Source organism: Triticum aestivum, chromosome 2A (assembly GCF_018294505.1).
Source record: "Triticum aestivum cultivar Chinese Spring chromosome 2A, IWGSC CS RefSeq v2.1, whole genome shotgun sequence".
In the NCBI taxonomy this organism is placed as follows: domain Eukaryota; kingdom Viridiplantae; phylum Streptophyta; class Magnoliopsida; order Poales; family Poaceae; genus Triticum; species Triticum aestivum.
The window spans coordinates 55,665,531-55,680,238 of NC_057797.1; the positions used below are offsets into that span (position 1 = coordinate 55,665,531).

General features: G+C 47.2%; 1 protein-coding gene and 3 non-coding genes across 7 annotated transcripts; all 4 read right to left on the reverse strand.

Moving 5' to 3' along the window:
• Nucleotides 1–340: 340 nt before the first annotated feature.
• LOC123184679 (beta-glucosidase 2) lies at nt 341–3,666 on the reverse strand. Of its 4 annotated transcripts, none has more exons than XR_006493052.1 (6): nt 2,224–3,666; nt 1,514–1,826; nt 1,380–1,443; nt 935–1,059; nt 767–854; nt 341–645 (listed from the first exon to the last, which is right to left on the reverse strand). XR_006493052.1 is itself a non-coding variant. In XM_044596762.1 (5 exons), exons 1-4 carry the CDS (start codon nt 1,640–1,642, stop codon nt 801–803), a joined length of 306 nt encoding a protein of 101 aa, XP_044452697.1. In that variant the 5' UTR covers nt 1,643–3,666; the 3' UTR covers nt 341–645; nt 767–800. The 4 variants fall into 4 exon arrangements, 1 of the variants encoding a protein (XP_044452697.1); XR_006493053.1 differs by having other exon boundaries at nt 1,897–3,666; XR_006493051.1 differs by having other exon boundaries at nt 1,514–3,666.
• A 390-nt stretch (nt 3,667–4,056) lies between these two features.
• Nucleotides 4,057–4,128, reverse strand: TRNAG-UCC (transfer RNA glycine (anticodon UCC)). Its single transcript has one exon. It is a non-coding gene; the product is annotated as a tRNA-Gly (tRNA).
• A 4,638-nt stretch (nt 4,129–8,766) lies between these two features.
• Nucleotides 8,767–8,838, reverse strand: TRNAG-UCC (transfer RNA glycine (anticodon UCC)). Its single transcript has one exon. It is a non-coding gene; the product is annotated as a tRNA-Gly (tRNA).
• A 3,721-nt stretch (nt 8,839–12,559) lies between these two features.
• Nucleotides 12,560–12,631, reverse strand: TRNAG-UCC (transfer RNA glycine (anticodon UCC)). The gene has a single exon. It is a non-coding gene; the product is annotated as a tRNA-Gly (tRNA).
• Nucleotides 12,632–14,708: the final 2,077 nt, after the last annotated feature.

A 14,708-nucleotide genomic window follows, 5' to 3' on the forward strand; every position in this document is an offset into this window, starting at 1 on the left:
AGATGGCACCAGTTCAAGGATCGAAAGAAGACTTCTTCTTTCAAAATTTATCTGATCCAGACCATATAACAGCCATAGCCAATTAACTTTCCAATTTTCATGAGTTTTAAAAAGCGAACTTGTATTTTTCATCCTCGGTTAGTTCCTTGGGTTGTTTTCGTCGCCATCAACTTACACTTGTAATGTTTGACTTGCAATTCCTACAAATAGCAGGGAAGCCACCCTTGTAGTGACAAAACAACCCACAAGTCAGCTAAACATACTTCTTCCCGGGCCGTCTGGCTGCCAGTTCTTCCTCTCACGCCCCCTTATTTTCAGAAAATAAAGTTGAAGAATCTGCTGCTCAATAGAGTGGCCTTTTGTTAAACTTCGACAGGTGCGTGCATACATACATGTGACGCCCGAGCACCAAATTAGAAGACGGTCGTCAACCTCAGGTCCTCCTGCACCCTTGATACTCGAATAGAGGATCCATTCTTTTTCAGGAAGCCGGAGTACCAGCGAGCAGAGAGCCTGGCTTGCCGTGGCCTCCTTTCGTCATCAAAATCTATGCGGTACAGGCCGTACTTGGACTCGTATCCTGCCAGGAGCTCGAATAGATCCATGAGTGCCCAGGCGAAATAACCCCTCACATTAACCCCATTCCTGCAGAACAACGAGTGTCAATCAGGGTGGTGGAACACCAAATTTTATCTTCGTTTTCTTTTTTTGGGGGGTCTCAAGCATCCGCGGAGAGATATGCAGTCATGTGCTGAAAATTGCTAACCTTATTGCATCTAGCGTGCTTCCCATGTAGCTGCTCAGGTAATCGACCCTGTAAGTATCATCAAGGCTATCGTTGGCAGACCCCACACCTGCTGACACGAAGAATAATACAACTGAGGTTCAGGAAGATATTTGGTTTGTTAACATAGGTTTGCTTCTTATCATTTACCTTGTATTACTACAGTTGATGCAACACAGAGAAACACCAGCAGAACATTTTGCTCTTATCATTTACCTTGTATTTATGGTACCCATCTGCAGTAACATCTCCTGTGCTTTGGTCTGGCATTTTACCTGTGAACACAAATCAACAACGGTCAGCTTGGTCAACCTGTGCGACTATGATTACCATGTCCAGTTTAGCTCTGCTTTAACAAAACAAAACAAAAATGTTTATGTGGAATTGTTTGACCAAGAGGGAACTGGTCTCAAATTTCTACGCATTTGAAATACAAATTGTGCCAGACTCTATCTGTTACGCATTTGAAATACAAAATAAAAATAAGCACATGCTATATCAATTCCTTCTACGAAACTTGCTGCCGCATATTTAGTGAGGCATTGCAGCACATCAAAACCAGAAAGATAAATTGCACGCATAGATAGCAACTAACCTGCATGAGTGAAAGTGTCCCAAAAGCTTGGCCTCCTACCATCCTCAGCAACAGCACCCTCATACTATATGCAAATGAAATATCTAAATTTAGCACACCATGATTTTCAACGAAATAAGATTCCATCAGCTTACTTGATATGCTGAGGTTCCAGATCCAAATACGAAGTCCTGCGGAAAATCACTTCTTGTGAAGCCAAGAATGGCAGCTGCATCCTGAACCCAGAGGGACAGCAAGATGTACAAGAAAGCAGTGGCACCCATGTATCTATCTTCTTGGATTTATGCCAACTCTCCTCAACCCCATCTTCATCCAGGTCAAATAAATAGCCCACAAGTCAACTAGCCTCAACTTCATCTTCATCCAAGCCAAATAAATAGTTCACAAGTATAGGCATGCCCAACTGCCATGTACATCGTGCTTGCTTTGCCTTCATGGCGTCAGACCCTGTACAGAGTGATGAGTCACGCACTTAATTATTTATTTCATAAAATATCTCCAGCTAGAGTTATCATACATATTTTTTCCCGGCTCGTGATCCGTGCGTCAACTGGCCCTTCAGGACTGCACGAGGCCCATTAAACAATTTGGCCTAATGCGTCAGAGATTAAATGGAAACTCAAGAGACAAAACACCACTCAGCTGATTAAGAAAAGGCACACTTCAAAAATGAAAGTCCCATGCGGATCACAAGGATGGCAGGAGAAAGGATCTTTTATTTTTTCTACTAGAATATGCAGCTGGAAAGTGCGCATCATTCTGTATTAGAAGAAAAACGTCGAAGCCAAGAAAGTCTTGCAGCCAAAAAAACGAAAGGCAAAGCGAAATAAGCATCAGCATCTACCTGCCTGTCCTCTCCTTCAGGTTCTTCCTTATGGCAAGAATAAGTTGCTGTTGAACAGCGCCAGCAATCGCTGTGAGTAGTAATCGGAGCAGAAGAATAAACACTAACATGTGCAGAAGAAGCGTGATGGGCTTCCTGTGGCAAGCTTGCGTTCTTGCCACCGGAGAACATGAAGCCGCCGTAGATAGCCAGTTGACAGAAAAGGCACTGCTGTCAGACGTTGAGGGCTCGAGGCAGATCCTTCTTTTTCTCTTGCACACTCACAAGCACTTACACCAGTAGGAGATATTATTATCTTCTGACAGTGCATAGATCTGCATTTTCCGGGGCGTAACTCATGGAATCAACCATTTCACTCCATTAAGCTCAAATCTTCCTCTTTGTTGGCTCCCTGCTCCACCATCTTCTGCCCAATGGCTCTTGCATCTTCCCATCGACCATTGACTTCCTACAAGTTGAGCAGAAAGGCATAACATCCACCATGTGTGCAATGCACATGTCTCCGTTGGTATATCCAAGACACAGTTTCAGCCTCCTGCACGCCCAAGGAGATCAGCTGGACACGCATAGTGCCTAGATCATTGCAAGCCCTCCATGGTGCCGCATTGACTGGAAAATTTTCCGTTCATCCACACGACTTGTGTGGGTGCACGCTGCACAAAGCAGCAATAAACGACTGATTACGCACAAACCCCTTTTCAAGCATCCTTTGGAACAACTCAAGTGCACGCTCACCATGGCCATTCACTGCAAGCTCTTCGGTCACTGAATTCCACAGCACAACTTCACGGCGGTGAACGCAGTCAAAAACACACCACCCCTCCTCCGCGCACCCACACTTGCAGTACATGTCCACCGGCGCGGCCTCAACCATGACATTCCTTTGCCTCCCTGCAAGCCCCCCATCTCCAGATACCGATGGACCCACCAAGGCACCAACCACACTCGACGACACCAAGACGGGAGCACGGTCACCAGCACCAGTACACCCGGCTTGAAACCCTCCCCCATCATCCGATCAAACGCATGCAGCGCCTCCTCGAGCTCGCTCCCCTGCACGCACAAGCGCGTCGACTACTCGACCATCGCGCTCCAAGACAACACCAGATTCCGCTCCGGCATTCTTGCAAACACTTGCCGCGGCGCCGGCAGGTCGCCGCTCTTGCCATGCGCCCATGCCCGGGCACCATGAGGCGGCGCCCGGGTCGAACACCTTGCGCGCGTGGGGCAGGAGGCCAAGTGCGCAGTAGAGCTTGAGGAGGGAGTTGGTGACGACGGGACGCGGTCAGGCGGGTGCATCCAGCGGAGTGGAGTTGGACAGACGAGGCGAGAGGACAGCCGCGGCGTGCGAGCGGGGCTGCCGTGGGAGGGAGCCGCAGAGAGCGGGCAGCTCACCATTTGGTCTTGCGCTTCGCGTCATTTTTTGGCCAGTGTTGTCGTGAACAAAAGAAGCGTCCAAGCGTCCAGCGGCTGACCGATGGAATCCACTCTGGAGTAGTCCTGGCCATGGGCCGCCCGGCCCGACCCGGCCCGACGCTGCTCCCAGGCCGGGCCTGGGCCTAGGTTTTGAGCCCGAAGACTAGGTCGGGCTGGGCCTAGGCCCGCTGTTTATGTCATTTACTGAAGAGGCCCGACGTGTTTTTGCTGTGATGGGCCGGGCTCGGGCCTGAAAACTAGGCCCGACGGTCGGGCCGGGCTCGGGCCTGAGTTTTCTACTTCGGGCTTGGTCAGGCCCGGCCCGAAGCCCGGCCCGGCCCGGAGGATGGCCGGGTCTACTCTGGAGTGAGTCTTCACTGCAAGGTGCAGACGCAGTGTAGGCTGGCAAAAAAAAAATGCGTCTGCCGGGAGTCGAACCCGGGTCTATTGCTTGGAAGGCAATTATCCTAACCGTTGGACTACAGACGCTGGCTGTGATAATTTTCACGATACAAATTATTCGTACAGTGAGGGCGCAAGTGAACCATCATCACATCAGGTCCTTTGTACCGTCTCAGCTTAGCCTCCTGAAACAGCGTTAAACCTATTGTACCGTCTGAGGGGACGCGGCCCGCAATGTTGGGACTGTGTTGTTCGAACCTATTCTGTCATCCAACGCGGTACCGTATCAGTCCACGGAGCTACCCGACATCTGTTTTCCTATAAATTGAAAGCCATCTGGGGAAGCTTTTGTGGAGGTCCTGACCGGCGCTACATAGGACTCTAACATCTCCGGCCCAATCAAACCCTCTTCTCAGTCTCATTCTCTTCCATTCCATCCATGCCCTCCCTTGTTTTGCACCTGCACCCTCCTCCTTCAACGTCGTCGCTTTACCTCTTCGGCTGATACACAGGCTTTGTCGGACGTCCGCAGCCACCGCCCACGCGCCCGCTCCCCTTATACTACAACGTCGTCCACCTAGCATTTGTCTGCAGCCAGGGACCCCTACACCCCCTGCCGACATCGTCTGTGGCGGACACCACACTCGGTAGGTGTTCGGTCAATGTCATTGAGCTTATTTTCGAACTTCATGTCGTTTTTTAAGTAAGAAGGATGGCGGGACTCGACCATGGAGGATGAGTTGCTATGCGATATGTGGAGTAAATAGCAAAAAAATATCACATTTGGGGCTAGGGTTACAGAAAACTACCACTTTCTTTAATTTCTCAAAAATCTACCAGTGTCTTGGTTGGTTGTTCCAGAAAAACCAAATGACCATGTGATTTAAAACCTACCATTATCTATCTAGATAATATCACTTGTATTTTCAAATGCATATGGGTTAGATACAAAATAATGTTGAAAAGAAAATTGTTGAGATTTGCAAAGTTCAGGCGGAGTAAACCCCCATATCATAACCCGTCAATGATCGTCAGATCATACATGTTGTACTCTTTTTCATTGGTGAGTTTTCCCTAATGGTTTTTCATAAAATATTTTTCAATGAGACAATATAAATACAAGTGTTCAGATATGCCATTTTTCTTTTATCCTTATATTTCCCCCGTGGGTTTTTAAAGGAGTTTTTCGTGGCACATCATATTGCACTCTTTTTTCCATTAATGAGTTTACTCTCAAGGTTCTCGTATAAGGTGCTAAATGAGTCAATACATTTTTATTTTCATATTCATACTTTCTATTTTCCCCACCAGGGTTTTTGAAGAAAGTATACAAGGCACATTTATTGGTCTCCAACTCACTAATGGGATTTTTTTCCTATCTACATTTTTCTGTTATGAGTTATCAAGGAGACAATAAATACGTTGTATCATTTTCTTCTTATTTTCTCACAGGGTTAAAGGAGTTTTAACAACATATCGTACGATGCCACCGGTGTGCGGCTTTTTGGACAGAAGTTGTGTGCCCTCGTGTACCTGGCGTCGGGGGAGGAGTCACAGTGATTTCTCCGGGAGGATACCGACTCGCCGTTTCTGCCTCGTACGTGGCAGGGGGACGCAATGAAGCAGTGGCATCAATGTCGTTCAACTCGTCAAGCATGTTTATGCTCGCCGCTGATGGCGCGCGGGAGTTCCGGATGGACCTCGCGCCGTCGGATTTCCGCGTGCTCAACCTAGGGCATGACGGGTGGCTGCGCCTCACGAGCTACACATTGTTGAACTCCTCGACGTCCCTTGGTGGTGACTTTGTGACGCTGGCCAGAGACTTAGAGCCTCCAGCAAGTGCATCGTCGATCAAGATCAAATGAATATTTATGGTACAAAAGATAGAGAAATTATTGATTATTTAACATCGACAAAAAGACCGTATGAAGCTTTACTATTCACTTGATTTGCTTTAGGCCTTTCCTGCGCAGCTTAGGTGGAAGGCAAAGAAGGGCCCTTCCGTGGGTGCCCGAGCCATCAGTGAGATACCATTTTGAAAGAGTTCGGATTCTAACCTGACTCACTGGTGTGTGGGATGCACCGGGCTGCCACTCTGTGTGCGCCTGCTAAGTGTTTGGGGAAATCCCTCGATAAGGCAGAGAAGGGTTGACCGGGTCACTTAACTTTCGCCTACCGTACCATGTCGACCTGACAATGGGATCGACTTGTCAGATCCATCATCAACGGATGCTTATAGAATTTTTTTTAGTTGATTATCGAGCTATTCGTGTTTTTTTTTGTAAAGCAAATGAAAATCGATGCTTTTCTGATTTAGGGTTTGCCATTGTGGTGATTTTTTTTGCTATTTACTGGAAAGAAACTATGTTCATGCTTCCAACCTTGGCCGCGCAGCAAGGTCACATGCGGAATCATAGAGGGCTCCCCACGGGATCAGGAGGGGAAGGTGTCGGGGAGGAATGTGGGATCGCAACCAGGCACTCTTGAAGCGAAAATAGACGTGCGGTCGTGCATATCGCTCTGATCCTCCTTGCCCGGGTTCCCGCGCGCACCCAGAACATGCGTACGGTGCACCAGGCACTGGGGAACAGAAGGTGGGAGAGGGACGTCCCAGAGGAGCTAAACTTCACCGCGCATATGCAGTTGTACCTCCTCCAACAGGCCATTTCCCTCGTCGAAAGGGAGGAGGGGCGGCTAGATATCTTTACTTGGCCGTCCGACAAGTCGGGAGCTTACTCTGCGAACTCCACCTTCAAGAGATTGTGCATGGGCCTTACCCACTCCCAGCTGCTGGCCCCTCTTATATGGAAGACTTGGGCGCGATTGAAATGTAAGATCTTTCTTTGGTTGGCCTCGCAGCGCAGAGTGTGGACCTCAGATCAGCGGGCACGTGTGTGGACCTCAGATCGGCGGGCACGTCATGGACTGCAGGAAGAAACCTCCCCCTGCTTCACTTGTCTCCAAGAAGAGGACATAGTTGATCACATCCTAATACAATGCCCATACGCTAGAGAGGTATAGCACCTCATCCTTGACCACTTCAGGTTGAGCATAGCTACCCCGACTGCGGATTTCACCCCAATTCAATGGTGGGAGCATGCTAGAAGCGCCCTTCAGAGGAGCGACAGGAAGGGTTTCGACTCCCTATTCATGGTGACGACTTAGGCAATTTGGAAACAGCGGAACGCGAGGGTCTTTGGAAGAGTACATCAACAACTGCCACCTATGTAATTGAAGGTGCAAATTATCGATGAAACTAAGGATTGGCGGGCTGCCGAAGCAAGAGGTTTAAATCAATTAGCGAGAGAGTAGCCTTAGTATTGTCCTAGGTATTGGCGAAGGTGTCCGATCGAGCCCTGTTCGTAGTGTGCTTGATCTTCTTGTAAATTGATTTACTTCCTTCTATAAAAATATGGTATGTCTTTGGCGTACTCTAAAAAAAGGAAATAGACAGCTCGCGAAATGGAGGTTGAGCCGGTGACGACGAGAGCGCCGAGATCCGAGGTCAGGCGGGGGAGGGAGGAGTTCAGAATGGTATTGTTCCACGAAAGGTTGAAGAAGGCGCGGTCGAGCCTGACCAGGGACCTCTTGGCCATTGGACGTTTTATGCATTTAGTACTAACATGCCTGTGTGGTGAACTGACTATCTTGGGAAGCAACAAATATGCCCCAATCACGCTGCCTATGTGAACAAATTCTAAAACTTTGCATACGCAGCTTAATTAAGTAGAAAAACCTAATCGATAGCCTACTTACTTATACTTCTTACTTTCACTTTGATTTATACTTTGACTAAGTGCATAGGCGATGCAAGATGGGGAGCTCGAACATCACATTCTGTTGCACTGGTAAAAAAAAGTTCAGTGTTCCGAACATATTATCATTGCTGTTTGTCTTGAACTGAACTTGACAAACGAATGCATTTGCATATATGACCGTACTTGCTCGGAGGCTTTATCATACTCAAGTTCACAAACACGAGGCGTTCCATGAACATTGATTCGCCATTATATTTCTTTCATATTGTTCTGGATCACATAATGCACACCATAAGCATCCAGACGAAGCAGGAGCGAAACGGGGAGCATTGAGAAGGACAGGAGAGAAGACATGTATGGGCCGGCTGGCTGATGGATCGACTTTCACTACAAGGTGCAGCCGCAGCAGAGGAAGAAGGCGCAGACCATGCCCGCGATGGCGACGGACTCGACGGCGGTGACGGCGGCCCAGAGCACGGCGTCGACGGCCGGGTGGTCGAGCAGCAGCCCCGGCCAGCCGCGGAGGAGGTCGTAGGGCGAGCGCAGCGCGGCGCCGGTGTCCGGCAGCCACCGGAGCGTGGACACGAAGCCGCCTCCGCCCATCACGCCGGTAGCTGTAGGCTGTGTCAGTGGGAGCAAGCTTAGCTGCTGGTCTTTCAGCTGGCTTCGTGGAGATCTTTCCGTGGAAGTCTCTCTCCCACGGTATATACTTGGCCGGGCGCCACGCTCCCGTTGAACGTTTGGCGTGGGGTGGAGCGAGACTGGAGGTGAACAGCGCGAGAAGCGTCTGGAGGCAGGGTGACGCGAGGTGGTTGTTTCCACGTGTGAGTGCGGGACGGGTCGTAGAGCGCGCGGAGGGGCGTACGTGCTCGTCTGGCTTGGCTGCCGCAGGGTGTGCCCATAGGCACGTGTAAGTACGTCTTTTGATGAAGGTGGAAGAAAAAAAAGACAATTAAAAATTAAAAAATGCGTCTGCCGGGAGTCGAACCCGGGTCTATTGCTTGGAAGGCAATTATCCTAACCGTTGGACTACAGACGCTGGCTGTGATAATTTTCACGATACAAATTATTCGTACAGTGAGAACGCAAGTGAACGATCATCACATCATGCCCTTTGTACCGTCTCAGCTTAGCCTTCTGAAACACGGAACATATGTACTCCCTCCATCTAGATTTTTTTTAGATCCCTTTGTATTTTGGGTTTATCTTTGACCTTTTTCAGACTCCTTAGGCTTCTTGGTCGCCGTGTTCGCATTGAAGTGGTGGCAGTGATGGTGTCCCGGCTAGGGGGACTTTGACCACGTCATCTCCCAACCCGGCGGGCCGGGCCGAGGACCCCTTTGTCAGTTTTAGAGTTGCCTAGTTGGGTGGCCGACACATAAACAGAAGGACCTCGAAGACTTGTCGTATACTTCAAGAAGTTGAGTTTGTAGAAGACTCGGGTTTCTCGTGATTAGCTGACTAGGATATCGTAACCCTAGGACCCCCCCCCCCCCCTCCCTCAAGTATCTATATAAACCCGAGAGGCCTGGCTCGTAGAGAAGATAACATGGTCTCTTGATAGGCATTTGTACCTTTCCAACGCAATAAACACAAGCAAGGCGTGGGGGATTATCTCTTAGCAGAGTTCGAACCTAGGTAAAGCCTCGTGTCTCTGCTCTCATCGTATTTAGACGCTTAGTTTGGGATCCTCTACCCCGAGATTTGCCGGATTTACCTGTGTTAGCCGGTCAGCCGTCCAGTCACATTAATCTGGTCAGCAAGAATGTTGTAGGCGGTCGTCTGGTCTTGTCCACTCTGAGCAGCATGAATGTGTAACGGAACTATTGAAGAGGAAAGCGTGACAAGAGTTTTGGGTGGGAACGCTCAGTCAGGAACCTACATGATGGATGTCCAAACGCTCGCAAATCTTCTACAAGTTTGCTTCCGTTTTACGGGAATTCGGACTTACAGATCGGTCAACTGGTGTTTGATGCATGGCGTTAAAGAGAAAAAGGTTTCCAGACTGCATGGTCCGGATGTTTACAGCCATTTTTGACGGATGGTGTTTGAGATGCCCTTGATAGCAAACAACTTGTTGTCATTCACTTGGGTTGTTACCGCTTGGCCTTGGCATCATTGTATAAGTACAACACAATGGCTTTGTTAATTTAAAGTTGGGATAGGTTCGAGCTCTCCTCGGGCTCAGCCGACGTCTTTTCTCTAAAAAAACATAACCGGGCTTGCTTTATTGGCGCGGCATAAGAATGTGAGGGTATCTTTAACACCGTCCCCTAAAACATACACATTATACGTCTAGGGACAGGTTCAAATCAATTCATGGACACGGAGACAGAAGCCATCCATCCAACCGCACCCCTAGACGTTCGTCCAGGTCCGATCAAATTCATTTCAAATGCATAGCGATGTGAGCAAGTTAAAGTGTGGTGTTCATTTGCACCTGATGACAACCAAAAATACACGGATGTTTACAATTTTTACATGCGCTTTTTTCATAAAACAATCAGTTCATGCAAAAAAATGGCATCTTTGCTCTCCCAGACTGGTTGTTCAAGCCTCCTCGATCACTCTGTAGCCTCCTCCTCACCATCTGCTTCCTTCTCGCCCGCCTCCAGCTGGCTGCCAAGCACTTTAACACCCTAACACGGATGACGCGCACAATCATTGTCGCATAGGCATTCAACTCGTCCATCCTCGTAGCCAGCATCTTGGTATCCTTCGAGGCGGCCGCAAGATCAACAATCCTCTCTTCGAGCTTCGTTTTCTTCTCTTCGAGATTGATATTATCTTGGTCGCTGCCATCAAGATGTTAAACCTCTCCACCTTCTTTTCCTCCTTCACGTTGGAGCACTTGACAAAAGCATCCTTCTTCTTCGCCAAGATGCCCCCGAACCTCTCTGTCATCTTAAACGCCGCCCCTTCTCGCTTATCCTTCTTCTCCTCTCACTTATTTCCCCGGAACACCCTTCTAAAAATTTTGGGTGACTCTTTTATTGGGTCGGTTGGATCATCCGCTACTTCCTCGTTGTTGATGTCTGAGGTCTTGATGAAATTGACAATGGATAGTTTCCATTTGGATTGCCCATTCAATCGCAACCAACAATAATGCAAGAGGGCGAAGCTCTTCTTCTCCACCTTCAAGAACAAGCTGCACACATGGGAGGACTAAAAAAGACATTGTCAACAAGTTACATATCCGGCCAATGAGCAACACATAGAGCATATACGGCCAACAAGTTGCATACCGGACAAATGACCAACACATAGAACAACTTAGTTGCTCGGTGTTTGCGCATCACTTGACCACCAATTGATTAGGTGTTTTAAATGACCGCAATACTTTCCCACGACATCTTGGATGATGTGCCATCGATGGTGAGCGACTTTGTCCCATGATCGTGGATGAGTTCATTGTGGCAGGGTTCGACATTCTTGTGCTCATGGAACCAAGAATAAATATTGGACCAAATGTTGTGCCCTTTTGCTCCGTTTCATGGATCGGATCAATGCTAGTGGCCAACGCCGCATCTCATAACATTTTTGTCCTCCCGCATGTTGAAACTTTCACCCCTACCCCTCTTTTGTGTATCGGCCGACCAATCCTCCGGATCAAGGCCGTCGTCCTTGTATGCGTTCTGCTTCGACTGCCGGTGTACGTGCCCGGTTGGGTGTACGTGCCCGGTTGTTGGGTGTGCACCTTTGGCTTCAAGTTATCCACTTGTTCGTCCTCGAAGCAGCCTCTGCCTCCATCATGGATCATCTCCAACAACTCCATGTCCGTGTCGTCATACATCGTCTTGCCCGATTGAGACATACCCACGAACAGAGAGCAGGCACCAAGATGATCCACGCCCAACGTCCGCGATCGGACAAGCTATGTCGATGGTCGAATCAGGGAGATGAAGCGATGCCACGTTGACGTCAATGGAATACAACACATACCCGACGACAAAGGCCGGAGACTGCTGTTGTCGGCTGAGTTGCTTGGTGGCGTAGAAGTAGGGCAGCTGATATTGCTCCGGCCAAGGCGATGTGTGCATGGACGGCAGCGGCGGCGGTGCCCCACGTCCCTGCCCCGGTCCGGCCTCTGCATTCAATGCCCGACCCCACCATCCTTCTTTTTGTTGGCCACCCATCCTTTGCCTTCGCTTTGAGGCGGCGGGCTTGCCGTGTCGCCAAGTTGGTATTTCGGGCGACCATCTTCTCTGGATCCTCCGCCCCCGCCGACACCAGAAGCTATTCGCACGGGTCCATGCGGGTAGTGGTAGCGAAAAACACGTCAATTGGGGTGAAGGACGGTGGTGATCGAAGCGGAGATGGTGGGGAAAGAGGGGTTTGTCGCGAAAATAGTGCGGACGGCTCCAAATGTGCGGACTCTGCCTCGGTTCTGGGTGGGCCAGGGGTGTCGGGGTCCTAGGTGGCGGAGGTGCGACTCCCGTAAAGCCCACTGGTTTGCGAAAAACAAATTCGTGGATGCGTCTGTGGACATACGAGTCCGCATTCGATGGCCTGCAGCGTCCGGACATTTGGGGGTGTTTTGAGGGTCCACATTGGAGGTGCGTTGAACCGCGCGAGCGAGAAGCTCCCCGGGTTGAACAAAATATAGAATCTATGTTGGAAATCATACATCATACAAAAAAAAGATTATTGTATTGGCAATAGAAAAATGATAAGCATCTCGAGTTGAACAAAATATAGAATCTATGTCGAAAATCATACATCATACAAAACAAAAGATTATTGTATTAGCAATAGAAAAATGCGTCTGCCGGGAGTCAAACCCGGGTCTATTGCTTGGAAGGCAATTATCCTAACCGTTGGACTACAGACGCCATTAGTGATATTTTTCGGAATAAAATTTATTCATAATCACATTTGTACAATAAGGTCCAAGTGATGGATCATTGGCACATTGCACCATCATTAGAAAAAGAATACAGCACGAAGCCGCAAGTGTTGAACTAGTAACATCTCTCCCATCAGCTTAGTCTTCCGTGGATGTGATTCAATTATTACACTAGTAACTGAACAGGTTAGAACTAGCATCTTTTGACAGTATAATCGGACCGCAGTGTCATTGGCTACATCAAAGCGCTAACTGACCATGCAAATGAGCATTGACATGCAGAGACTTCAATTGTTATTATTGTAACACATTGTAGTTGATTAATTGGTCTATGGCAACAAACAAAAGAACATATATACTCTCTTCGTCTTTGAAAGAGCGTACTTTCGACTTTGTAGGAGGATCAAACTATCTTAAAGTTTGACCAAGTTTGTGCAAAAATATATTAATGTTTGTGAAACCAAATAGATATATGGTGAAAATATATTTTATTATGAATCTAATGCTACTAGTTTGGTGGCATAGATATTGGTGTATTATTGTCTAAATACGGTCAAATATAAAAAAGTTTGATTTTTCAACAAAGTTGAAAGTACACTCTTTCAAGGACGGAGGGAGTATACGGTAAAGTATCCAGACATCCAGGGCATGTTTGATTCATGACTAACTTTGCCACAATTAAGTTAGGCAAATTATGACTGCCATAAAAAGTGTGGTGCATAGGAATATTGGAACCCTAATGTTTGTGTTGTATTGACCTGACCCAATTGTAGGGCATATGTAGAATATAACATGATGGAGATAGACTTGGAGTGGAGGGCAAGTCGTACATGGTTTAATCATATTCTATCTCTAACTTAAGCATAATTATACTTCTAACATGGTGAACAAAATGGCCACAACAATATTTAGCCAAAAAAGAGAGTCTATGATATATGGACTATGTAGCTAGAAAAGCTTGGCAAATTAACAATGTGGCAATGAACCAAAAGCATGCATAAAAAGTCTGGCATGACTATTAAATATGGCAACCATAGCGGAAATTTGCAGGGACACGCACCTGCCCAGCTATGCTTGGCTGTCTGATTGCTTTAAGATTCGTAAATTTGATTAGTCTTAGACCTTTGATTACTCAAGATTAGGGTTCATCCATGCACGCTCTTGGCAGCTTTTGCCAGAGCTGCATGCGCCATCCACCCCACCTTTCATACCCGTTCTATTTTATCTTTTAATTTCAATCTACTATATCTTTTTAATTAAAAGTCTAAATTAAGTTTCATGCATATTTGTGTTCCCCGCGACAAGAACTTTCGAACTAGACCAATCCTGAATACATTTTGACAACTTTAAAATTTCCAAGTTTGAAATATTGAAACTTGATAGTCGTAACATTAAGTTTTACAAAGTTTCATCAAGTTCCGTGCTTTTAGGATTTTAGGGTTCTAGGCTTAAGGTTTATAGTTTAGAGTTTATAGTTTAAGTTTAAGTTTTTGATACTTACTAAATTTATCATCATTCCTATCAAGTTTTAGCAGTTGAAATTTGCCCGACCGCCCGATTTGTCCTGTGATCCACAAAGGTTCCACATGAGGGCACACCAAGTTTTCAGTTCCAGTTGATGAAACTTGCAATTTTGTTATTCGTTCGTACCAAGATTCGATAGTTGAAACTAAACGAAGTTATAAAAACTCATCAAAATGTTTTCAAAATGGATCTTATTTGAAAGTCATCATCACAAAAACACGAATGTGCAAACGGAATACAAATTGGACTTACTTATTCAAAAGATAAAATATATCCAAATTTGGAAGTCAAAAGAAAAAGCACCGGAAGTGGGAAGGGCGAAGCTGCCAAAAGCTGCAAAAAAGTTGAGCGCATGGACCCCATCTAAAGTAATTAAGAGCTAAAGCATATGCAAAAAGTAAACTAGTTTCTGAATCATGAGGCGAGCGGGCGATCACAAATCTGTGCTACAAATCCTCTCCTGCTGCAACAATAGGATACAAACCAAACATGCCCCTAGTATGTAGACCCTTGCACTGCTTGAATGGTTGGTGTTGTAT